Source organism: Artemia franciscana, chromosome 8, assembly GCF_032884065.1.
Source record: "Artemia franciscana chromosome 8, ASM3288406v1, whole genome shotgun sequence".
In the NCBI taxonomy this organism is placed as follows: Eukaryota; Metazoa; Arthropoda; class Branchiopoda; order Anostraca; family Artemiidae; genus Artemia; species Artemia franciscana.
The window spans coordinates 27,714,091-27,742,015 of record NC_088870.1 but is presented as its reverse complement, the minus strand read 5'-3'; the positions used below and the strand labels follow the sequence as shown (position 1 = coordinate 27,742,015).

Genomic DNA, 27,925 nt, shown 5'->3' with positions numbered 1-27,925 from the left:
CATGGTCACAGAAACTTTAGAAGATGCTCATTGTGTTGAAAATTGAGAGTTAGTCCTTTTTATGGGTTGACAGTGATTGAAGACCAACCAGCCACGGGAGGGGGACCAGCTCCCATTAAGGTAAAATTGAACAAGTATTTCATTTAATAAAATATACTAATTTGGTTATAAAGTAAAGAGTGCTTCAAAGCCAGGGGTGCCAGCTCTTGCATACCAAGCATAGTGAGGCCGTGTCGAGTGTTGCAGGAACTGTGCCTTGTGTGGAAGAGCCTCTCTAGCCCAGGTGGCGCTCCAACATGTACACCAAGTATTGGAAATTTGGCAACCTTTCACTTAAAAGACGTAAAGGACAGGCGAAACCATGTGATACCATGATCGAGACCAATTCTTCGAGATCTAAAATCGGTGATATGCTTGGTCACCCGTATTTTCGATCGAGAAACATTTAATTAAAAAGGAAAATTTGCAAAACTTCCGGTACTGATAGTCGATAATATATATGTAACCATTGAAAGAAATTGTTGAAGAAGTTGAAAGAAATACTAAAATAAGACAAAAGGGGAAAAAGTAATTTAATTTTTTTGACAGTGCGAAAAGTCTATAGAACAAACCATTTTAATTATTTCCTATTTTATTAATTTTATTGTTGTTTTGAATCGATGTCAACTTCTGTAAGGATATCTGTTAGGAATAAAGTTTGTTCTCAAAATTGTGTTAAAAACTCAAAAGCGATGCAGTTTGACATTTAGCCATGTAGCTTGCAAGAAAACTAAGGATCTACGAAGAATGTTTGTAGACGTTTGTCGTCTTTGACAGTTTTATCTGGGATTTCTGTTTTTGAAATAGGTTATTTTCCTATGATCGTTTTTTTTTTTTTTTTAAAGCAGCCTTAAGAAAAACTATTTTTGGAAAAAATACCATAAAATGGATTGCTTGTTTTTGAACACATTTAAGTACCATTATGAAACAGATATATATATATATATATATATATATATATATATATATATATATATATATATATATATATATATATATATATATATATATATATATATATATATATATATATATGTCTAAAATTTGGTTAGAGGAATATCGCAGTGCTTCTAAAGTTTTGATCTGGCAACTTTTATCATTAAATTGAAAATAAAGGTGCCCCGTCATCTTCTATTGTTTGTATTCGTCGAGGTGTACGGCAGAGTGGAATTTTATCCTTTAGAATTATCAAATTTAGTATTTCTAAAAATCTTGAGAATGCTGCCTCTATGTGTTTAGTGGGTTGAGGGACATATCCTACCTTGGTTATACTGATGACATTTTTCTAATAGATTAAACCGAAATTAACCAGTCGCCGAGGGTTCCTATGGTTTCTTCTGAATAAAAAAATCATTTAGTCCATTAAAATTGCCAAGTCTGAGTTTTTGTCGTTTAATGCTTCTTCCTCTACAAGAACTTTTAATTCTCCGAATTCACCTATTTCCTTTTGTTGATTCGATTCGGTGGCTGGGCATCACGCTTACAAATAGACACTTCGGTAGCGTGCTGTCCTTGATGATAAGCTGAAAATCTTTTCTGATCATTTTGTTCTTTACCTCACTGACTTAAACCATACTTTTAAATAAAATTTTCTCCTTTATCTTCTTTTTTGGTATTGGAATGGAAAAATAGTAAAAATTTTGACCTGTCAAATATTGTTGAGAAGGTAACTGATTAACATTGTAGGCATTTAGAAACGACGTATCGGCACTTGTCACCTTGTCATTGCTTGCTCGGTTTGATTTATTGGAGTTTTCGTGTGGTTTATTTTTTTCTTGTTTTTTAATATTTTACTCCGCTAATTATCTTTTTGATGCTTGTGGGCAATAAATAATGCTGATTATTATCATTATTAGTGCCACGTAAGAGAAGAAATTCTCATAGGGTGATATTATCACATGTTCAAACTATTATCTTTAAATTGGTTTCGCAGAATTTTATACAAGTTTGTAAAAGCTATCCAAATATAATTCTTACCAGATTATTGTTTGGATTTCCCCCCAGCTTTTTCGTTAGAATCCCTTATCCTTACAAAAAATATGCGTTCCCAGCTCAAGGCCTTTTAAGCTTCTACTCATGCTTCCTGATTAGTGAGCAGGAGCAGTGACGTGCGCAGGAAGGGCCATGGTGTCAGTGCCCCCTCCCGAAATCCTTGTTTTTCCAGGATTCTTGACAATTCTTATTCGAGTTTTCAAATTATTTCTTAGCGGCCAACGTGAAAGAGAATTGGGGAAACAGAAATAATTTTTGATTAAAGTAACTTTATTTAAAAGTAAACTGTCTGTTGCAAGTTCCTGGGTGGTATCTTTTTTCACCACTAAAAGCAGAGGTACAAGAAGAGGTGAGTGTTTATAGTTTCTTGATTGCCTCACAAGCAGTTTATAAATCAGTCACTCAATTTATTATCTTAAATTGAGATTAAAGTTCATTGAAGACCCTTGAGGAAAGACAGAAAATATTTCCAATGTTTCGGCAATATCGCTCTCCACAACTTCCCCGACAAATTTGATTTTCCCTAATTGTCCCAATCCCCCTCCCCTTAGATTTCACCTAGCTAGGTCTGCGTCATCGCCATATTCACTCCAATAATGTTTTCCTCAGAAAAATTGTATGAAAATTGTGTAAGTTTATTCTAGAAATCTGGGACATCCTGTTTGTATAGTTTCTCAATTTTACTAAATTCATAAAGTTTTTATGTTGATCATTGAATGTATGGCAAATTTCGGTTTTGTGACAGACTTTTGGAACTAAGCTTTGAAATATTATTTGTCTTATTGTGGCGCTATTATACTATATAGTTCTCATTCCACGAACGATTTTTGATACAAAACCGCTCAGTAAGGCCTTATTCTTAGTGTCAAAGTTCTTGGCATAAGACAAATTAAAAGGAATTATATCATATTTCTCAAAGTCAAATTCAATTTTCGAAAAGTAATCATGATTTTTACTAGTATCCGTTCTACCATTTTTCTTCACTTAGGTTCTTTATTGAAACATATAAGGTTAAATGCTACTACTACTAATAACAACTCACCGGAACACCAAGCCAACTGAGGCCAACACAGCTACGCACGCTCCTCATCCATCCCAATCTATTCAGAGCCTCCCTCTTTACACCCTCCAGGAATTTCCCATTTCCTTTAAATCTTTCTTTATGAGATCCTCCCACCCCAGAAAAGGATGACCTGCTTTCTGTTTAGCCCTAGAAGGTTGGCCGAAAAGGAATACCTTCGGCAGTCTGTCATCTTTCATCCGCAGAACGTGCCCTAGCCATCTCAACCTTTATTTCATTATAGCCCTAGAAGCGGGATTGAACCAAATTTTTCATACAGCCTACTGTTTGAAATACGGTCAGTCAGCCGGGTACCCAATACAATCCGTACGCAGTTCGTCTGAAAAAAATATCTAGTAAATCTTTATCCACTTTCCGGGGCGCCCATGCGTCAGAGCCATATTTGACTACTGTCGTCACTGTATCTTCCAATATTCTAATCTTGGTTTGCTTTTATATCTTCCTATTCTTCCAAACTTTCTTTAATGACGGAAAAACAGCCTGAGTCTTGGCTATTCTACTTTTAACATATTCACTGCTCCCACTGTCTTTACTAATAATGTTACCAAGGTAAGTGAAGCTGCCTACATCATCAGTCTTTTCCTTACCCATAGTCACCTTTTCATCTTCTCGTATTCTTAGCCTTAATGACTTAGTCTTCTTAACATTACTTTTCAAGCCTATTCTAACACCCTGAACTTGCAAAACCTCTAAAAGTTCATTTATTTTGCTCACACTTTCATCTAAGATGCTTAAATCATCAGCATAATCTAAGTCCAGGAGAGTTTTTCCTCCTCATTTGGTTCCGTGGTCTCCCATTACCTTTCCTGTGCTCCTTAAAAGTCCATAAAATGATCCATATAAAGGGGATAGAACACAACCCTGCTTCACTCTTGATTTAATACGAAACCAGCTGCTAACCTCATTTCCCACCTTAACCGCAGCAGTACACCCTAATATCTTGTATTGATCCTGCTAGTCTTCGATTTACAATAACATAATCAATAAGGTTTGCTGTCTTACCATCACGTGAATACCATGTCAACTTATGGGCCATTTTCTGACCAAACATCGTATTGGTTATAACTAGATTGTTATACCTACAAAATTGCAAAAGTCTATAGCCATTGCTGTTTTCTTTTCCTACACCAAATTTACCTAGGCTGGGATAGCATCTATCCATATTTCTACCAACATGGGTGTTAAAAACTTCTAGTAAAACGCCATGTTTCTACCTGGGACCTTGTCTCTTTGCTCCTGTAGCTGTAAATAACATTCATCTTAGTCACTAGTATCTCCGTTAGTAGATTAAACAGAAGCATATACTACTATAACTGACACTTTGAACTTTGTTGTCATAAAATGGGCAATTTGTATTCTATTATTCATCATGAGCCCTACTCCATGTTTATGTACCCCATCTTTTCTGCCTGATTAAAAAAATTCTATATTACCTAATTTCATCTGTCCTACTCCTGGAATATGAGTTTCTGAAACTCCTAATAAAAAACAATAATATTCGTTTCCGAACAGTCTAAAATTAAATTGTGTCTTTGAACCTTCTGCAAGATTCCTGATACAGACAAAAAACTGCTGTGTCAAGTTTGTATCTCTTTTGTTCTCAAATAATGATTTTCAGAATCTTGCATCCACTTATTGTATCGTATTACTTATTTACATTTAATATTCACTTTGATTGGTGTATCGTAAGCTTTATGCTGGGTAGTTAAACTGTGTTTTAATTGCATATTTTTATTTTATCAGCAAGTGATAAAATCTATAATGTTGCCCGGGCAATATTTCCATGGAAAGTTTAAAACAATTCAAATTTTGTTGACAGGAGAATTGAAGATGGCGTTTTGATTCACACTGTCCATATTTTAGCAATATGAATTACATTTTTTTTTTCCTTGTAGAAGAATCACCAACAGATTTAAAAGCATTTATGGTAATGTTTTTGCAAAAATTCAAATGCAGGTCTTCATCTAGCATCCAACGTGAGAGGATCTAGTGTTGTTAACTGTTGAGCCAAGTTTTTTCAGCCGGACCATTAACCTCTTAAGAAACAATGGTCAGACAAAGACTAATTTGTCCCGAATGTAGGCTTAGAGTCTTTTCAAACTCTGTGAAGTGTGGAGGGTGCAATTGCTCGTTTCACGCAGGAGCGGATAAATGTGCCAGAATTGATACAGCTAATTGGAGTGAGAGCTGGTATTGTCCTGACTGCTCCTCTAAGAAAATGTCAATCAATAAGGTAAATCCTTTAAATTCACCTGTTTTACCTTCACCTCGCACCCCTCGTTCTCCAAATTCAAGAGCTAGGATGCTTAATATCTTAAAAGAGCTCAAATCGCCGGTGCTCCCCCCCCCTTTCGCAGAAGTTGACTCTAGCCTCTCCCTATTTACAACACGAAGTGACGTCCCCCCCTCTTGAAGTTTCTTGTCAGACTGAGTGCCAGACTTTTTCTTCCGTCGAACCATCCTATACTCTGAACACAACCATTGGAAAATTACGCACCTGCTCACGCGAGGTATCGGTTCAGACCAAACCTTCCTCATATGTTACCAGAGAAAATTTAACGTATCCAAAGCCCTGTGCTAAAGATTTTGCTTGCCAGACAAATCTTGATATTCTTAAACCATTAAAAGACAGACTAGAAGAGTTATTAAGCTACATTTCGACCGTAATTTCTGAACCCCTATCTGTAACTCAAAACAGTGATATAATAAAGAATAATGAAGTCAATCAAGTGAAAATAAAAAATTCAGAAAATGCTATATTACCCTTCGTAAATTCATTTGAGAGGTCAAGGGCGTTTGAACCAGTGACATACCAGGTGATTAGCAATGACATTGACCGGAACAGTCAAGTTAATGTTGAAATGAAATCAATTATTCATGAACGTAATCCCACTGACAAATCCTCTATTAGTATGGTAGAGGATCAGGCTCCCGAATACAGGAATAACTTAACGGCTTCCGGTTGTATCAGGCTCCCGAATACAGGAATAACTTAACGGCTTCCGGTTGTATGCTGAATTTGAAAAAGGATAATGACACCTTTGTTTTAAAGACTAATAAGGTTACTACGAAATCCGATGCAGATATTGAAATTGTTTATGAGAAACTTGTGGCATATGAAAGTGAAGGAAACGGAAGAATTGCCTGGAAAAAAAATGGTGATCAACGTGTAATTGAAAATAAGGAATCAACGAAATCAGTTTGCAAGGATTTTTTACGTGCAAAATGTAACCACGGAAAAAGATGTAATCGGCTCCATATTTGCAAATATTTTCTGACGGGTTCTTGCAATAAAAGTTCGTGCTCGTTTGACCATGTTTCAATTTGTTCTGTTTTTATGTCGGGTCGTTGTTTCGGTTGCGACAAGTATCATGTTTTTATACCAAAGTCGTTTAGTAGGTTATTCTCTAAGCCACAAGTTATACCTTCCCATGTGTACGATGTTAGTTCTAAGAATTTGACAAAAAACGGGTATGGATTTCGGAGGGAGGCCCCACCCTTTTTAGGCCAGCGTCGAAGGCACTCACGACCCCATCATCCCTCCTTGTCCATCCTCCCCCCTCACAGTATGCTGCCCTATACCCTCCCTACTCTGCCACAAACCAGCAATTTCTCGATGGACATGAATCACTATTCCCAACCAGGCCCCCTTTCCCAGCACTTTACGAAACCCCACCCCCAGTCCATTCGTTTTATCCCTCGTGCCTACCCTGTCAACGTGACTCAGGTCTGAGATTTTTTAATTGTCTTATAATGAATCCTAATTGTTCTCCTCGTGCTTCATCCATATCATTGCCCGTCCCCCCATCCCCAAGATAAATCCTTTTCTTACTCTAATAGTTCATCTTTCGATGTTGACCCTAATAGTCATCCCATAAAAGTCAAATGTGCTCCCTTGGTCCACTGTTCTGACTACATTAATCTGGCCCCTGCTAAGAATCCCACCACGCCCCCTGTACCCATTTGTGATTTAAATAAAGTTAAGTGTAAAAATGGTACCTTTGCGGGTCGTTTTAAATTTCCCACACTTTTGTTAAGCAACGCTGAAAGTCTTAATTTTGACAAACTTAATGAATTAGACTCCTTTTCTAAAATATATAGATCAGACATAATTGCTATTACTGAAGTACACGCTCAAAATACACACATGTTAAAAATGAATAATTTCACCCAGTTTATTAAACTCAGACCTGAAACCCACCCTCTGGGTAAGAAAGGGGGTGGAATTCATTTCTTTGTCCGTAATGATTTTTATCCTTCAGAAATATTGGTTCCTTGTCTCACTCCCTTAGATGAAATTTTGTGGGTTTGTGTTCGACCTAAAGTCTTACCACGTCCTTTCAATTTGATTGTCCTGTGTTGTTTTTACTACTCTCCTGGGCAGAGAGCGGCTGAAAAAATTAATTTTATTGAAAAATTACATGGCAGTGCCGACTATGTACTATCTAAATACCCAAATGCTGGAATTTTCCTCTTAGGTGATGCAAATGAATTAAAACTTGAGTCTACATGTAATACATTTAGTCTAAAACAAATTGTAAAAGTCCCTACTACCAAAGGCAATTCTACTCTTGATTTAATATGCACCAATATGTCAAATTTCTACAGACCCGTCACCATTCTTCCCCCTCTCGGAGGTAGTTACCACTTTAGCCTACTCCTATCTCCACTAGCTACAGTTAAACATTCCTTTACTATTACTGAAACCGTCTTTAGACCTCTAGTTGACTCAGGACTCTACAATTTTGGCTCTTGGATCACTAGTGAAGATTGCTCCCCTGTGTACCAAACAAATGATGTCGACTTCAAGGCTTTGTCCCTCCAAAATTTATTGAGGAATAATTATGAAGCCCATTTTCCGGTGAAAAAAATTAAAATATGCTCTACCGATAAACCCTACATTACTGCGACTTTTAAAAAACTAATAAGGAAAAAAATTAATTTGTTCAAGCAAGGACATATCACACAGGCTAATGATCTAAGAAAGTTCCTGAAGAGAAAATTGAGAAAGGCAGCTTCTGGGTATTACAATAGTAAGGTTAAGGATTTGTATTTTAACAAACCCAAACAATGGTACAGGAAAATTAAAGAGATTTGCGGAAAAAACCCTGTTGAAGTTAATTTTCATCTCCCTGAGCCCCCTTACAAGATAGCCAACGATTTGAACCTGCATCTTGCGTCCATAGTACAAAGTCTCCCCCCTTTCACTGGCTCAGGTCAAACTATTCCTCCCTCCACCTCTTTCCCCCAAATTTCTCCCTCTGATATTATAAATAAATTCTAAAAGCTCAAAAAATCAAGTACTTGCCCATTAGACATCCCAATTGACTTGATTAAAGCCTTTTCAGACACAATTGCTGGACCTTTATCTGATATTTTTAACCAAATTACAAAATCTGGTAAATTCTCAAGTTGCTGGAAACTAGGTTTTATAACACCCATCCCAAAGAAATCTTCCAGTCTGACTATAACCAACATGCGTCCATTACACTCACTCCAGTTTTTTCTAAGCTTTACGAAGGGTTCCTTTGTGACTGGCTTAAAATTAAAATTATACCACGCATTGACATCCGACAGTTTGGTAATTTAAGAAAAACCTCCACCACCCATTACCTTGTACACTTGATTCACACGATCCTAAGTGAACTAGAGAAACCAAATGTTTGGCTAAACCTGGTTTTAGTCGATTTCCAAAAAGCGTTTGACTTAGTTGACCACACTATCCTAATTCGTTTACTACATGATAACTTTGAAATTGACCCACTCTTAGTAAATATTGTTATATCGTTCCTTTCAGACAGATCACAAGTTGTAAAATACAAAAATACCTTCTCTAACCCCCTCCCTAGGTACTGTGGAATACCTCAAGGAACCTTATTGGGACCACTATTATTTCTTGTCATGATTAACGAAATTGGCAAGGAATTCCCCCAAAGATGGAAATATGTTGATGACTTGTCGATCCTTGAAGTATGTCATAGGAATATTAAAAGTGACCCCGTTGAAATCCTAACCCAATGTTCGGATGAATCCAAGAATCTAAATATGACAGTAAATCCCACTAAATCACAGATAATGACAATCAACTTCTTGAAATCTACTCCTGCTTTTTGCGATCCGATAACAAGCGAAATGCTAGTGAAACATGTTAAGCTTCTTGGTGTCACAATTTCTAATGATCTTAAGTGGGAAACACATGTATCCAACATTGTTAAACAAGCAAATGTTTCACTATCCATTTTTAAGCTACTAAACAAATTTAATTGTCCTAAGATACATTCCCTCCGTGTTTACTTATCCTTTATCAGGCCGTTATTGGAATATGCATGTCCGGTCTGGCATTCGCAACTTTCAAGTGAACTTAGTGACAAAATCGAGTCGGTCCAAAAGCGTTCGCTCAGGATCATTTACAAAGAAGGCAAAATTCCATACTCCTTCCTCCTTAAAGCTGCGAGCATTACCACCTTAAAAGAAAGGAGGGAAAAAATTTGCCTGCTTTTCGCTAAATCAGTCATTTCCAATCCCCGTACTGAGGACTTACTCCCTGATTTTCACAATCCTATTAGACTCCGACTCCCCCGGTCAGCCTCCTTAGCAATCCCAACTTACTCTCCGATCCATGCTGTTACAGAAAGGTTTCGCAAAAGTTTTATACCCTTTATTCTGGAGCACCTTAATAATAATTCGTGATTAATTGCCAAATTCCCCTTTTCCTCTATTGCCGTTTTTATTCTTTTTTTATTTACTGCAATGTTTTTGTAATTTAATTGTTAAGTCTACTGATTTGCCCTTTATCTTTGATGATTTTGCTTTTTTAATCCCTTTTAATTTTAAGTGTTTGACTTAATGTACTATTTTTATTTATTTTTTTTTCTTAGCTTTTAGTGACATATAAAGCGAATTCGGCTCTTTAGAGCTTGTGATAGCCTTTTGCAAATAAATATTATCTTATCTTATCTCTTATCTTATCTGCGTCATTCGAACAGAAAAACGATTCATTCGAATTCTGTAAAAAACAGAAGTCCTGTTCGAATCGTCTGAATTCGTCTGAAGTTTGCTAGAACTAATTGAATTCTAAGTTTTCATTTTTCCTGATCATATTGTGAAAAAGAAAAATTTAAGATTTATCTCCGTTTACTATTATTGATTTACAAAGAAAGGCTGTTATTTCATTTTTATTAAAAACAACTAGTTTTTTTTAACTAAAAGTAAGAAGTAAAATTAGAGTTTAAAACAAATATAAATTATTCCGTATATAAAGAGAGCGGCCCCTTACTCGTCTTTCGCTAAAGTCTTTAAGTTCTTTGAAAAAATACTGTCAAGCTAAATTCAACGACCATTGTGTTTCCGTTTTCTGTTTTCTAGAGTTTCGGTTTCTATTAGGCCGAGTGTCTCCTTACTTACAGTCTTCGCATATTGATATAGACATCTAAATAGACATCTATTGATATATAGTCAACAGACAGCAATAAAGAATAACATCAGATTCAACTTCAAATACCTCTCCCCTCCCTTTACCAAGGCCTTATGACCGGGAATGAAGGGGGGGGGGAACAAAATAGAAAAACAAACATACAAAAAGTGACACAATAAAAAGGAAAAATTTCAATCAGCTGCCCACCGTTGACTACCCACCGAAACTACGCCAGAGCAAAGTTTGATTTGGTGAAAACTTTGAACCAAAGTTCAAACTTTCAGCTTTCCCCCCCGTTTAGTATTTCTTTTACAGATTGGATTCCACTGACGAATGCTACAAATTTATTTCTTATGTTTTTAGGGGCTTTAAAACTGTTTTCAATATAATTGTACACTTCTTGTAAAATTTTAAGATTTTTTTTTATTATGTTTCCACTCCTGATCCTAGGGACAGAAATTGAATACAACTTCTTTCATTCGACTCCGATACGCTATATAGCTTGGAATCTTTACATTATTCGGCCTATAATTCAAATTCTGACTCATTTGCCACCTTTTTCGAATGACGCAGATCTTCTCCTTCCCTTGAAGAAAGTGTTTGCGTACCCGATTAAGTTTAGATTGACCTGCATTTGAATTTTTGCAAAAACATTACCATAAATGCTTTTAAATCCGTTGGTGATTCTTCTACAAGGAAAAAAAAATGTAATTCATATTGCTAAAATATGGACAGTGTGAATCAAAACGCCATCTTCAATTCTCCTGTCAACAAAATTTGAACTTTCCAAATTTTAAACTTTCCATGGAAATATTGCCCGGGCAACATTATAGATTTTATCACTTGCTGATAAAATAAAAATATGCAATTAAAACACAGTTGAACTACCCAGCATAAAGCTTACGATACACCAATCAAAGTGAATATTAAACGTAAATAAGTAAATAAGTAATACGATACAATAAGTGAATGCAAGATTCTGAAAATCATTATTTGAGAACAAAAGAGATACAAACTTGACACAGCAGTTTTTCTGTCTGTATCAGGAATCTTGCAGAAGGTTCAAAGACACAATTTAATTTTAGACTGTTCGGAAACGAATAATGTTGATTCAGAAGAAACTGATTTCTTACCATTTTAATGTTCCAAAAGTGTAATGCAAGTATAACGTTAAAATAAAGAAAAAAAAGGTTAAACGACATTAGAATAAAAAAATAATGGCAGTTTTGCTGAAATTTATTGAAAAGTGGGTTACGCGAGAATTTGAACCCATGATTGAAAGGTTCAAGAAGAGGCACTTTATGAATTAAATTTAAATAATTAAAACTCCGCAAAAATATTACCTTTTTTGTCCCCCCCCCTCAGCAGTATCATATGCACTTTACTGAAAACAATTTTTTAATAAAGGTTTCATTTTTTATCATAGCATCAACCACTATTAAGTTTCACATAAAGTTTACTTTTTTAATTTATTCCTGTCAATTGTAAAGAATAGAAATTGACAGGAATGAAATATTTCATTCAACCTATTTATCTGGTTACCAGTAAATTAGAAACGTTACGGAAGTTTTGTTTTAAGACTACGATCAAATCTAGCAGGTTTTTTTAAAATCAAAGTAGTTTGATATAGATATCTCGCCCAGCTTCCTTGTAAAATGTGACCAGTCTCTCGAATTCTCCACTCCACACCTTCAAAATTTAGGCATGTTTAACCTCTTTTAACTCCTAAATGATTAGAACATATACATTAAAACGATTTAGATTGATGCACAACTATCCAAAATTAAACACATTAAGAGCATGTTTCATAAATAGTGTTTCATTTATAGAAAAATAATTTATAGAAGAAACTAAGGAAAGATCTTATTATGCTTAAACTTAATATTTTTTCACATGCTGACCAAAAGGGGTCAGCATTGCTCAAGTACTGATCTCTTGATTCACTGTCTTCGGCCGGAGTGCAATGCGTGGTTGGGGCCAAATCAGCCAACGCTTCCCATATTTTTCCCAAAAATTTCTCCAGGAACCCATTTAGAGCTTGGTCAACTCTGACTGAGCCTATGGAGTCACACCATTAACCCTGGTTCCAAATCATCAGCGACATCAGGACTCGAACCCCTTGTTCTTAGGATTTAATTTTCAGTGCGCTAATCACTCATTATGCCTTACGTTAATAATTCTTTAGCTTTTTTGATGGAAAAAACCGGTTGGCAGGCCACGGTGTTTTTTCAGTACACCTCATGTTTTTTGGCACTTCCCATTTCTTTTCAAAAAATTCCCTCCGGAAGTGGCATGTGCGTTCTACTGAAAATACTACTGAAAATGTTTTAAGTTTTTCTTTTTCATTACAAAATTGACTACTTTAACTATTCTGATAGTCAAGTAATACCAAATCTTTAAGGATTTTGTTTTTCAATATGTTTTTGACAGATTAATTTAGTTTTATTGACATAATATATAATATGTTTTATTGAGGATTTCATTCCTTTTAAACCTACTACTATGAATGTAAATAATTTAACCTAACCGAATAAGATTTCAATTCAGGCTATTTATAATATATTCAGTAAAGCAAATTGACGATTTAAATTTTCTGGGTCTTGAGGGTTAGGAACGTCATGTTTAATCTCAGTAAAAAAAAAGCAGTATAAAGGAAATATGAAAATTAATTTAGTTTTACTTAAAAAAAAACTCTTTCTTGTTAGTCTTTTTTTTCATTTTCAGCCCTTTCCTTTCAACTGAATGGAAAAGTTAATTTGCTCAAAACAAATATCAATTTAAAAAATCCAATCAGTTTTCAACAGAGCACCAATGACACTTCAGTCTTTTGGGTGTGTTAGGGGCAGCAAACCAACTTGTTTTGTTATAATTCCCACTCTGAACTAGTTTGGTTACTACATTACATTACAATTTTGCCTCATTTAGATTCATTTCATTATTTAGTCATATAGTAATTTCTGCTCTTTTAGGTCTGACATTTTGCCTTATCTAGTTAGTTCTATGTTGACAAATTAAAAACCAAATCGATCGCCAGATGAAAATCCATAGTAGAACTAACCCAACCACCGCCCCACCCCTAATGTGCAAATATATAGCCCAAATTAAATAAATTTGATGTATCCTGTCACCGCCTCTTGTTTTCCACTGAGCGCAAGCTAATTGTTTCTTAGTACAGGCATAATTACAAAAGGTGTCAATACTGTACAGAGCGAGGATGTCTGCATTGTTAAAGCAAAAATCGAATTCATTGCACACACTCACACACAAATAATATGTATATTGTTGTTATTTTTTCGTAAATTTTTATAAGTTTAGATAGTATGTTTGATATATTCGTAATTTATACATAAATAAGTAATAAACACGGCTCAGAATACATTTTTTTAGGCAGAAAAGAATTGACACTAGCAATTGGTGTTTATGGTAAAGGAGGAAGACACCATCCCTGTTTTTGGAAATTTCTGTTCATTTTAAGAATGACCTCAATTTTCAATCCATTCATTTTAAAATTATTTTCTTCATTCGCAATAACTTTTACTTGGTTTAAGTTTGTGTATTAAACAAGCTAACTTATGATTATTTAAAATTTAAAAAAAGCTTCTTTTATTGTGCAAGAAAAGTAAACGTTTGACTTACATATTACGAAGGGCCGTTTTAAGGGTTTTCCATATTATTTACCCTCAACTATTTCAATTAGATCAAAATCTTTGATACACATTGAACCATGTCGTTTTGGTTGTCATTAACATCTGGATTCCTTTAGATTTCTCCATGGTTCTAGCCATAAAAAATCCAAGTTTCAAGATGGAACTATTGCAATTCTAGATTATTTTATAATCCTTTCACTTAATAGCTTTGTTTTATCTTGTAGCTTCGTAAGAACAAAAGCAAACAAATCTCAAGATCCCCATGAAGTGCTTTTTCAAATAAACACACGATAAAATTGCTGACTTCCAGTACAAGGAAGGCTGTCAGCTAGAGATATATCTAAATCTTTTTCCTTACAAATCGGAGACTAAAGTTTACGAGGATGCCATGATCTAAAACTAGAAATTTGGTTCCTGAAAACTCCGATTATATATTTTATATTTATTTAGACATGTCGCTAAACACTTTAAAATCAACAATCTTGCCACAGAGCAAGATAACAAAATGATACAGAGAAATATTCCATGCTAGAGGAAAAAGTTTGAGGACTCCACAGTCAATCAGCCATCATACAATGAGTGCATGGAATGAAATGGCTCCTTTATTGGTAGTTCAAATCTAAAATTCACTACCTATTTTTTAAACCATAGCACCTAAACATGTCAAAAAAACAATGAACAAGATTAAATAGATAGTTCTTTTTAGCAAGAAAAAACGAACAACAAATTGCACGATATATTGACAAAGCCATTTGCTAAGCCGTTGTAACAAACAAATAAAATATTTTGACCTCTGAAAAAGCAAATATAAATTAAAACAATAACTAAAAATAATATAGCAGAAGAGAACAAAAAAAAAACAACAACTAAAAACAAGACGGTTACAAACGGGAAGAAACAAAATTCCATCACAGCTAGGAGGCATCTATTAGAGCGAGGAAAAAAAGTTTACAGGAATTTCTCAAGACGGGTGACAACTTCGTCCTTCTTTTTTATAGTATTCTGCAACTTCTCTCATAATAGCAACTTACGATGGGCAATAGTGAAGTATCAGTATTAGATGTTAAAAGCTGGCTGATATCTGATATCTACAATGTAGTATCAATATTAGAAGTAAATCCTTTTGATGCACCTTTAATCCTTTTAGAATTGATGTTTGTTCAGGTTTGTACTGTAACAGGTTTGAGGTAACATTTATGGCTTTCAGTGTTTTGATTTCTACTGAAAAAGGTCACTCTTTACTCAGAATTCATTGCCCCAAGTGATTTGACAATAAGAACAATAAGAAATTATGCTTCTTTTTTTTTTTTAATACCGAAGAAATTGGACAATAATTTAAATTTAAAATGCACAAAATCTTGAACACCCACAAGCTCGCGTATATACTTCATCAAATCAAAATATGATTTCATTTGATTTTGACAGTAGATGGATTTGAATAAGAAAAGGAGATTTCAAAATAATCTTTTCCTCCATGTCCACCACAAACCCTGTACTTCGGAATAACATGAATACAAAAAAAAAACACATTAATATGGAATTTGAATGGGGTAAATTAAAATGGGAAAGCAGCATGTGTAACTGTGTTGGCTTCAGGAGGCTTGGTGCTGCAGTGATTTGATTTGGGATCCGGAGTGACTGTATCAAAAGATGATTTTGGTCCAGGAATAAGGATAGCCAGAGATCAATAACCCAACAGTGTAGCTTGTTTACTAACATAATACATTAAAAAAAAAACGTGATCAGAAGCATTAAAATTGTTTGCACCGTCAAATAAGAGCTAGAGATAAAATGTTAATTATTGAGTTCTAGAATAAAGCTAGTATTGGGAAAAAAGTCAGCCTTGATGATATATGTGAAGCTAACATACCACCTTGAAAGAGTCGCCCTTCGCAATCACCCGTATTGTTGAAGAATCAATAGAATAATCAGCTCGTAAACGGGACGAAACATATTACCCCAAAAATGAATTGGACCTAAAAGTTTTGCTACAAATTGATTCCAGTTACATAGAATCCTTAAGCTATTGAGTCAGGCTAAAGGTCCCATAAATCAACATAGCACCCTTGGTGCTAATCCAGTATCGTCCTTAAATTGCACCCGACGATAAGCCCTTGTACAGGATTTGGTTGACAACAATACACAGTCTTTCTCATAAAGTTTAAATGATCAAACACATCCGAAACTGTATTTACTTCTGCCAGGTTTGGTTTAAATTTGCCAGTCAGTCTAGAGATTTGGCTAATGAAAAGATTTGGCTAAAATGCTTATTAGGTCAATTCAAGCAGACACCCTAGATCAGAAGTTTTAATTTAAAAGGTATTATCTAATTAATTTTTCTTATACCGTATTATCTTTTTTGCTTTGAATTTACCATGGCTTGACTTTGCACCTTAGAAAACAACGGTTATGAAAATTAAATTTCTTTCATAGTAACTTCTTCTATGTCACATATCTTTCCTCCTTCTATTGCTCTATAAACAGTGCCACCATTAGTTTGCCGTAAATTAAAGAGCTCATTTAAATTTCTCTAAAGGGAGAACAACCAAAGAATACCTCATTTTTAACATGTTTTATGGTAATTTTCGATCTGTTTTGGCATATAGTTATTATTTTAGCTCTTTTGGAATTGAAAATGGCACGCCCTTCTCTCATCGAATTATGTCTCTGCCTGAGAACAGCAAAATCAATTAAAATATATGCAAAAATTTTACTTTTTCAAAAGTGCATTTTTTAACATCGTATGCAAAATATTCCTTTGAGCGTCGAAGCATAATCATTTTCCCCCACTTTGACGCAGAAAGCTTAGACAGGTATTCCGAGTTCAGCCAATCAAAAGAAACAAAATGTTCCAGAGAAGGAATCTATTCCCAAGGAACTCAGTCGTATGGAAGGCCACAGGTATTACTATCAGAATTGGGGTCAATATGGGATACTTCACTGATTTTCAGGTATTCAAAGTCCATTTTCTTTTAAATTCCCTTGATATTTAGGAATTTTACAAAAATAGATTATGTGTTGTATCTTCGACTATTGTTGGATGCTTAAGCCCCACGGGAATGGTTTAGTCAAATTGTCAAGGTGTATAAACCGTAATACAGTTTTTTCTGTGCTGTGTCTTTTATAAGCAACATGACATATATATATATATATATATATATATATATATATATATATATATATATATATATATATATATATATATATATATATATATATATATATATATATATATATATATATATATATATATATATATATATATATATATATATATATATATATATATATATATATTTGTATTAAAGTAGGAATGGGGGCAATACTCCAGCAGTAAAAACCCCTGAGGCACTAAAGGTTGCCTATATTTAGGTCATTAGCCTGCTTAGATGACCATACTACAAGAGAGATACATCATTAGTGTAATTTAGCCGGCATCTTATTTTCAAATACCAGTCTGAACATGATTAACAAAAGAAAGTAAACCGCTTCTTTTGTTTAAAATTTGAAAAATACAATTTATGATATAGTATTGAGCTTTACATGACAGCATCGATAATATAGGCATAGTGTAACCGCTTGTATAATCATATTAACAGGAATGAGTGCTTATATCAACACTTCTTTTAGAGGGAACTTATGGTCATGCATGCCCCACCTCTGAAGGTCCCAACGCCCCTCCCTCTCCCAACTTTTTGCCCCCCCCCATAAAAAGATATTTGGGAGTTAGAATTTTTTGGACTTAGATTTTTTTTGGTCTCAGAATTTTGTGTCCCCAAAATTTGTGGTCTCAGAATTTAGGGGGCTCAGGGTCTAGTGGCAGCTAATTGCAAAAATTTATGTATGTATTTTAACAATGGGATTATGGAGGATGAAAAGATAACTGCAAAAAAGTGATTCGGGGGATTTGGGGGTGTCTAAGTGAGGGCTACATATATTTTTTTTATCGTTGTTGCCTATCAATCCGTTTCCGGCGTTAGTAGCTGATGTAAAATTGAAGCTGCCAGACTTTTGAACATTTTCAATTAACCCGATTTTATCCTCCCACCTCCCGTCAGTTTGGAGCAAACTCTCTTTACACACTTCACTGGGCCTAGGCCCAACGGATTCTTTTAGATTTCCTAGAAGGTTCATTGGTTTTTTCTTTTCTTTCTTAATTAAGTTTTATTTTCTTAATGGCATTCTAATACAATGGGAAAGAACGACTATTCAATGCATCGTTGTTTACACTAAGAGGTGAAACCAAGACCAGAAGATTATTTAGATTTGTCATGGGCCAGAGTTTTATTTTTCTTAATGACCTTGTAATTCAATGGGAAAGAATACTTATTGAATACCTATCTATTTATGCTAAGAAGTAAAACCAAAACCAGAAGATTTTGAAATTTTTCATAGGCCAGAGTTTTATTTTGTTAATGACATTCTAATGCAACAGGAAAGAACGACTATTGAATGCATCGTTGTTTATGTTAAGAGGTGAAACGAAGACCAGAATATTTTTAGAACAAAAACGTAATACCGTTCAGTATTCGGGATTTCAGGTTCTTAGACCTCTGTAGGTCTGAATTCCTTCGGCACTGCCCTATTGGATAACCTAGACCAAGTATCATATAAATTGCTTAGTCTAGCTTAAAACACAAAATTAACGTACCATAGTCCAATTCAGATATTGAAGATAGTCGAACTTGTTTCTCGCTATAATGTATTTCAAGCACTAGACCTGCGAAAATGAGCAAACTTTTCCCTGGTTGATGTTATGCTGAGCTTGTATAAGAATTAAATGTGCTATTTCCTTGATGATAAGACTTCAAAGGCGGTTTGTTTGTATGAGCATTGACGAGGAAGCACAATGGACCACTATTTTTCGTGTCTTTTACATTAAAAACGAGCTGGGATTAATAGAAAAATTATTTGGTCGAAGTAAAGAGCGACTTTGAAGCTTAAAAAAAAAAAGTTTCAAAGATACTCAATGAATTGTATTTTTTCTCAAATTATTTAGGGGGAGCAACTGCCCCCCGCCAAACGACGCTACTGCCCTTATTTTCAATTTACGATCTACTAAAGCCCAAACCGAAATAATTGGACCGAATTTGCTTAATTTCAGATTTCTGAAGCATTCTTCAGAAACACACAACGTACAGAATTCTGTAAAACGTACATATCTTGGATTCTCGTAGGTTTAATGGGGAAGAGAGTTAGAATTCCTAAAGTTTTTTTTCTTCTTGAATTCTAAGGAAATCTCGCTTTATCAAATCGAAAGAAAACCTAATAAAAGGTCCTTTCCAGGACTCCATTTGTTTTCAATTTAAGGTCTAGTAAAGTCTATAACCGAAAGCAGTAGAACTGAATTAGCTTAATTTCAGATTTCTGAAGCATTCTTCATAAAGTTACAACGTATAGAATTTGTAAAATCTACATATCTTAGATTCTCGTAGATCTAATGAGGGAGAAGAGTGGACATTCTTAATATTTATTTTTTCTTTTTGCACTCTAAGGAAACATGGTAGGTTAATGGTAGGGTTAAGAAATTCTTATTATTTTTTTTCTTTTTGCACTCTGAGGAAATCTCGTTTTATCAAATCAGAAGAAAAACCTCATAAAAGGCGTTTTCCAGGATTCCCTTTATCTTCAATTTATGATCTACTAAAGCCTAAGACCGAAAAGAATAGGACAGAATTTGCTTAATTTCATATTTCTAAAGCATTCTCCTGAAACACAAAACGTATAGAATTTTGTAAAACGCATTCCGTAAATTTACATGTTTACATATTATGAACAGCCTCTTAATAAAAATTCAAGGATAGCCTTTATTCCCAATTTACGATCAATTAAAACCCAAGACTGAAAACAATAGGACTGAATTTTCTTAGTTTCAGATTTCTGAAGCATTCTCTAGAGACAAACAACGTGTAGAATCTTGTAAAACGTACATATCTCAGATTTTCCTAGGTTTAATGGGGGAGTGGGGTAGGGTTAAGGAATTCTTAATATTTTCATTTCTTTTCGAACTCTGATGAAATCTTGCTTCATCAAATCAGAGGATTGCATTTGTTTTCAATCTACGATCTACTAAAACCTTGGACCGAGAGCAGTAGAACTGAATTTGGCTAATTTTAGAATTCCGAAGCATTCTCCAGAAAGACACAACGTATAGAATTCGTAGAATGTACATGTTTTGGATTCTTGTAGGTTTGATGGAGGAGAAGAGTGCAAATTATTATTATTATTTTTCTTTTAGCACTCCAAGGATATATAGTTTTACCAAATCAGAAGAAAAAGCTCATAGCAGGAACCTCATAAATAATTCTTATTATTTTCTTTTTTGCACTCTGAGGAAATCTAGCTGTATCAAATGACAAGAAAATCTCATAAAAGGTGGTTTCCACGTTTGACTTTATTTTCAGTTTACGATCTACTAAATTCTAAGACCGATAAAAATAGGACCGAATTTGCTTAATTTCATATTTCTGCAGCATTCTCCAGAAACACATAACGCATAGAGTTTTGTAAAACGTACATATCACGGATTCTCATAGGTTTAATGGGGGAGTGAGGTAGTGTTAAGGAATTCTTAATATATTTTTTTTTCTTTTCAAACTCTGAGGAAATCTCACTTTATCAAATCAAAGGAAAAACGTCATAAAAGGTATTTTTCAGGATTGCATTTGTTTTCAATTTGCGATCTACTAAAGCCTAGGACTGAAAGCAGTATAACTGAATTTGCTTGATTTCAGAAATCTGAAGCATTCTCCAGAAACGCATAACGTATAGAGTTTTGTAAAACGTATATATCTCAGATTCTCGTAGGTTTAATGGGAGAAGTGAGTGGGAATTCTTAATATTCTGTTTTCTTTTTGCACTCTGATGAAATATCGATTTCGTCAAATCAGAAAAAAAACCTCATAAAAGGTGTTTTTCAGGATTGCATTTGTTTTCAATACAGAATAGAAGGATTGAATTTGCTTGATTTCAGATTTCAGAAGTATTCTCCAGACACACACAACCTATATATATTGGATTCTCGTAGGTATTGGTTTGACAGTGGGATAGGGTTAAGAAATTCTTATTTTTTGCACTCTGAGGAATTATCGCTATATCAAATAAGAAGAAAAACTCATAAAAGTTGTTTTTCAGGATTACTTTTATTTTCAATTTACGATCTACTAAAGCCTAAAAACGAAAAAATAGGCCGAATTTGCTTAATTTCAGATTTCTGAAGCATTCTCCAGAAACACACAACGTATAGAACATTGTAAAACGTACATATCTTGGATTCTTGTAGGTTTAATGGGGGAATACGATAGAATTTTTAATATTTTTTCTTTTTGCACTCTGAGGAAATCTCGCTTTATTGAATCAGAAGAAAATCCTCATAAAAGGTGTTTTCCATGATTGTATGGGTTTTAAATTTATGAACTAGTAAAGCCTAAGAATGAAATGAATAGAACTGAATATGTTTAATTTCAGATTTCTGAAGCATTCTCCAGAAAGACACAATGTATAGTATTTGTAAAATATACATGCCTCAGATTCTCGTATGTTTAATGGGGAAGGAGAGTGGGAATTCTTAATATTTTTTGTTTGTTTTTGCACTCTAAGGAAATATTGTTTTAACAAATCAGAAGAAAAACATCGTAAAAGGTATTTTCCAAGATTACGTTTGTTTTCAATTTGCAATCTGCTATACCCTAGGACCAAAAACAGTAAAATTGAATCTAATCAATGTCATATTTCTGAAGCATTCTTCAGAAACACACAACGTATAAAATTTTACACATATCTTGGATTCTTGTAGGTTTAATGGAGGAATGGGGGAAAGGGCAAAAAAACAGATTTAGACACACAAAGACAGACACAAGGACAGGCAAACATCCACTCAGACACACAGACACAGAGAGAGAGACAAGCGAAAAGCCAGTCAGACGCAAAGGCACACAGAGAGAGAGAAAGAGAGAGAGAGAGAGAGAGAGAGAGAGAGAGAGAGAGAGAGAGAGAGAGAGAGAGAGAGAGTATATGTGCCTCTTAAACTTTATAAAGTTCTCTCGTTGCCTGATAAGGAAATTAGAGTTTATCCTTTGCTCCTTTCTAAGGGATGACGTTAGGAACTTGGCCTACGGCAAAAAAGTCAACTTTTGAAGTAAGAGAGATAGATGTTTTTTCCGACGGCAGTCGATAGCTCTTGATGAGATGATTAAAGTATATGCAATCCATTTTTTGATAGAAGAATTCCTTCATGAGATATACCAGTTTGGAAGTTTAAAGGGGTTGACAACTTCAGTAGTAAGGTTATTTTTCGGTAGAAAAACTTCTTCATGAGATACACCAGTTTGAAAGTTTAAAGGGGTTGAAAACTTCAGTAGTAAGGTTCACACTGAAACCAAGAATAGGCTGATACCAATTGTGAGATATATAGGGGAGTTATAATTAACAGTCGGCTGTTAGCTCATAATCATCTTTTTGCAATGAGGGGTTCGCAACTTTTGCTAGTTGATATAACTATTATTTGTTTCCGGGGTATTTGATGGTAGGACCAATTTGGTTCTAGTCGTAAGAAATGTTTGAAACTTTTGGTAGTTGCAATGATGGGTTTGTAAATTTTGCGAGTTGGTTTACCTGGTATTTATTTTGAGATCCTTACAGATTAACAACTTCAGCATTTAATCGAAGCGAGGAAACAAAACCAAAGTGTTGCTCTCGCAACACTTTACTCGGCGAAGCCGAACAAAGGCTGCCGCTGAATCTCACGTTACCCATGCAACGTAGATCTAGTTTCATTTCATATCCCTTCAAAAAACCCTAAGTTAAAAAAACACCTCTACAAATGTTGTTACTCTAAAAGAAAAAAAATCCCCAGCAGCCTCTATATACAATTTTCATTCGGTACTAGGTGTTGGGGTGGTGCGAAGCGCCACCCCAACACCTAGTTGATGGGGGCGATTCGCCCCCCCCCCAAGCCCCCTCGCGCGCGTAAGTTGTTACGCGCCATTGTAGTTGTGTCCCTGTGTACCACCTATGAACATAGATAGATTTATATATGTGTTTTGAACTACGTAAAACTTGCGAATATACAACATTCTTGGCTTTCCTGTTGTCTGTGCATATACAAAGCCTATACAAAGCCTATACAAAGTGTGCATATACAAAGCCTATGTACTTATAATGACATCATATGCAAACGCTCTTTTTAAAAACAAACAAACATGCATACACACAACTCGTTTTTATATAGATAGATAGATAGATAGATACAATACAAATTTGAGGAAAAGAAATATATATATATGTATATATATATGTATATATATAATATATATATATATATATATATATATATATATATATATATATATATATATATATATATATATATATATATATATCATGAAAAGAGAAATCACTAATGCAACAGCACAAAAAAAAAAAAAAAAGAGACAGAAGGAGAAAAGGAAGACTGTTTTCCTAAATTAGTGATTAATATAGACCAGCACTTGAATGAGGCCTTAACCCTACTCATCCATACAATCAAATAGGTCAAACAGCATAGCCACACACAATCAACCATAAAGAATAATCCATGGACAGGCAGTCATGTCGTCAATAAGTATAAGTTGTCATGTACCAAACAATAGAAAAAATAATATAGACAAATAATTCAGAGGCAACACCCAGCATAAGGGCTCATCAGGAGAATACACTGGCCTATATAGGGTTTCGCCACTCTAAATTCTCTACCCAGCACAGTGTTGTGGCTACCACAGAATATCCATGGCATCTCCGCGTCAGGTATCACTCCCAAAATACATGCCTATGAAAAAAAACAAAAACAGCAAATGTAAAACAACCAAGTAAAACCAAAACAAGCTTATCCTGTTAATATATCCCTCTCTTTAGCAACAATAGGTAAACTAAATATTATAAATTTTACCAAATCACAAATATTAACACATTGCAAAAAACCTGAATGAACTAAACAATTATAAAATTCATCTTTACCATGTGGCTAATTTTTAAGAAAATCCGCTCAATTAGAAACACAATTCAAAATAAATGGCGCTGTGATAACATTTCTCGAACCTCCGAAATTAGTTGAAAATTTCTTTAAGTATTTCTAGATAATTCTTTTGATATTTATTTAAAAGTTCGCTATAATGAAAACTAAATTTTTTTAAATTACCAAGTTAATTTATTTGCAGAAAAACCTCTTGATATCAATTTTTGGCTTAAGATTTTACATCTATTTTTAAAATCAATATAATTACTACAAATCCTTGCATAACGAAGTAGCTGTGAGAAAAACGCTGAATATGTGATATTTGAGTGTATATTACTTTCAGGGAATGAGAAACTAATCACTTCAAAATCAAAATCATCCGTTTTATTATACATTTTAAAACTTAATTTATTATTATCACAAATATTAATATTTAAATCTAAGAAATGATCTTCATGACCAGCGCCATGACTAGGCTCAAGAATAAGCTCTGATGGATATATATTTTTAGAAATATCAATGAAATTCTTACAATTTAAGACCAAAATATCATCTAAATATCTTTTATTATTTGACCAAGCATGTTTTAAATTAATTGGATTATTCTTATCCATCATATATTTATATTCTAGTTGACTTAAAAAAAAGTCAGCTATAAATGGGCTGGCATTCCCCCCCCATGGGAATTCCCACAATTTGCTTGTACAAATAACCCCCAAATCTTATATAAGTATTGTATAAAACAAATTCCAATAACTCAAAAATCATATCCAAGCTGTAACATCTCAAGTTAACTGTAGTATTAAAGCAGTTTGTCCATATAGCTTTTTTATTATAAATGTCTATTTTTAAGAACCTTTTACTAGATAAGAGGAAAGATTTCTTGACAACAGTTTTTAAATTATCAAACACTACATTAAGTGATAAATTAGTATACATTGTCGCAAAATCGAAAGACTCAATTCTTTTAGCTGAAACCATTGTTAAAGAATCTATCACCTGCAGTGAATTATTAACACTCCAATATGGATTAAAATTCGAAAATTTTTTAATACCAGAACCGAAAATTATACAATAAAACTTAAAACGAACAGAAATTATTCTCTATATGAGGGGAAGACACACGCGTTAACCCTACTCTTTACCAAAAAGGTTCATAATGTCATATATATATATATATATATATATATATATATAAATATGTATAAAAGTAAAACAGTTCAAAATAGGGATGATACCTTTTTATTGACAGTGAAATATAAAATTATTTAACTGGATATTTCGAACACATATACAGTGTTCATCATCAGCAGTAAAACTAGCATCCCTATTTTGAACTGTTTTACTTTCGTCATGGAAAGGCAGTGTGGTCTTCGAAGTTATCTATATATATATATATATATATATATATATATATATATATATATATATATATAAATCTATAAATATTTCTTTTCCTCAAATTAGGGTGAAAAGTGACAATAAAACTTAAAACGAACAGAAATTATTCTCTATATTAGGGGAAGATACACGCGTTAACCCCGCTCTTTACCATAAAGGTTCATAGTGTCATGCTGAAGGTGTTTAGGCCTATGAGTGTCATGCAGTTATTGGGTAAATAGAAGATTGGGGCACGACAATATTTCGGTGTGTCATGGGTAGTACTGGCACCCTTTGGCTAACTGTACTTTAGACCATTAATTTTGAAAAATCATGTGAATGAAATCAAATTCAAATGCATTTAAAGAGCAAAAACGATAAATGAGAGTATTGCAATGATGTTATACATTGCATAAAAGGTGTTGTATCCAGACAATGTTTTTCATTAGCATAAAATATGCCAAGAGGACGCCCCAAAAAAAGGTGTCAAATTAACGGCCCTTTACGCTTCTTTCAGGTGAAGTTCATTTCTTGTCAATAACTTATCTTTAGGCTAAAATATACAAAATAATTTAATGATGATACTTTTTTTAGGGACACCATAATGTACGATCGGAGGGATTTGAAAATAATTTCACCGAGGACTATGATTATGCGGCTACTGACAATTATACCTCCGAGGAGTATTATACTTACTTCAACAATACATTACTTGAGGCTATGGATTGTCCTCTAAAGCAGAACAAAACGGTTTTAAAGCACCCAATACCATTGGTGGTTTTCACAACTTTGTATATTGTGATTTTTATCATTGGTCTTTTGGGCAACGTCGTGATTTGTTATATAGTTGGAAGAAATAAAGCCATGCAAACTGTTACTAACTTTTTTATCGCAAACTTAGCTTTGTCTGATATATTATTGTGTGTACTTGGCATACCCTTTACACCTATTTATTCTTTTATGGCAAACTGGGTGTTTGGAAAAATGCTCTGTCATTTAGTCTCCTACGCACAAGGTGTTAGTGTTTATGTATCTGCCTTAACACTTACGTCTATTGCCGTGGATAGATACTTCGTCATTTTATATCCCTTTCGACCACGGATGAGGCTTACAACTTGCCTTCTAATAATTGCATTTATATGGATTTTTGCCTTGTCTCTTACACTTCCTTATGGTTATCATATGACCCTTTATGAGACAAATGAAACTATTGCGTGTGGAGAACTGTGGGACGAACCAGAGCCTCGAAAATGGTTTGGTGTTATCACCAGTACATTGCAGTTCATTGTACCCTTTTTTGTAACTACATATGCTTATACAAGAGTTTGCATAAGGCTTCAAAGCAGGGCTAAGGCAAAGCCTGGGATGAAAAGTATAAGAAGTGAAGAGATTGAAAGGCAACGAAAAAGACGCACAAATAGAATGCTAATAGCGATGGTAATCATTTTCGGTGCTTCATGGCTTCCGATAAACATGGTAAACCTATACAACGATTTATTTCCTATTGAATGTGAAGCTTACCATGAGATATTATTCTTTGTTGTTCACTGGATTGCAATGTCCTCTGTTTGCTATAATGTCTTCCTCTATGCTTGGCTTAATGACAGCTTTCGCAAAGAATTTAAATTAATTTTGTTGTGGAATAAAAGTAACATCATGGAAAAGAACAGGAATAGGAGCAATAAGAACAAACAGGATAGCCTTCAGTCAGTTCATATAAGCCCCGAAAACGAGCACATAAAAGATGGGTCCTTAAGGACAGTTCATACTTACGTGACACCTCTAGATGGAGAGCCATTAGAACCAGAAGATCTACTAGGAAATGTTGTTGCTGAATTTAAAGTAAGCACAGAGGCTATTGAGTTTAAACCTTCTAGTGAAACCAATAATAAACATGATGTTTGAACAAAATTGGTAAACAAATTTTGTCGTTGAGAGTTAAAAAGTGATATTTAGAAGACATTGTAAATTAGGATTGTGATTCCAAACCTGTGTTATGTGATTGCAGTTTTGTTTGTTGCATATTTTATTTTGAATGCATTTTATTTGAAAGAAATTATTCACACTATTAATACTTTCCTTTGAAATTTAATTGGCGAAGAAACTGCATTTTTTTGTACGAGAAAAAAAAACAAAAAACAGAAGATTAGCAGGGATATAATCATCTTTACTACATGCATAACGGAAAAGTATATGCAAGAAAAAAGGTGTTAGATCATTATTTCCAATGCTGTATGTGTGAAAAACCATTTAAGACCCTACAGGATATTTCTTTTGGTTTCATTTTTGCTTCCGAATGTTCAGTGTGTACCTTTGGTAGTGGGATTGGGAAATAGAAAAACGTGTGGACTATGGCATTCCTGCTGACGGACTGGTGGCTC

The 27,925-nt window shown here is 34.1% G+C and overlaps 2 protein-coding genes across 4 annotated transcripts in view; one reads left to right on the top strand and one right to left on the bottom strand.

Annotated features, from left to right (window-relative positions):
- Positions 1–4,619, bottom strand: part of LOC136030235 (uncharacterized) — a 94,380-nt gene extending 89,761 nt beyond the window's left edge. Inside the window, exon 1 of the mRNA XM_065709059.1 lies at positions 4,546–4,619. Within this exon, the coding sequence (XP_065565131.1) occupies positions 4,546–4,555 (10 nt within the window). The 5' untranslated portion in view covers positions 4,556–4,619. The remainder of the gene's footprint in view (positions 1–4,545) is intronic.
- On the top strand, positions 8–27,612 carry LOC136030233 (prolactin-releasing peptide receptor-like). 3 transcript variants are annotated; one of them, XM_065709051.1, is made up of 2 exons: positions 8–120; positions 26,139–27,612. In XM_065709051.1, the coding sequence occupies exon 2, from the start codon at positions 26,265–26,267 to the stop codon at positions 27,447–27,449; it is 1,185 nt and encodes a 394-aa protein (XP_065565123.1). In that variant the 5' UTR covers positions 8–120; positions 26,139–26,264; the 3' UTR covers positions 27,450–27,612. The 3 variants fall into 3 exon arrangements, with proteins under 3 accessions (XP_065565123.1, XP_065565122.1, XP_065565124.1); XM_065709050.1 differs by lacking the exon at positions 8–120 and adding an exon at positions 17,002–17,124; XM_065709052.1 differs by lacking the exon at positions 8–120 and adding an exon at positions 21,120–21,200.
- The last annotated feature ends 313 nt before the right edge of the window (positions 27,613–27,925 follow it).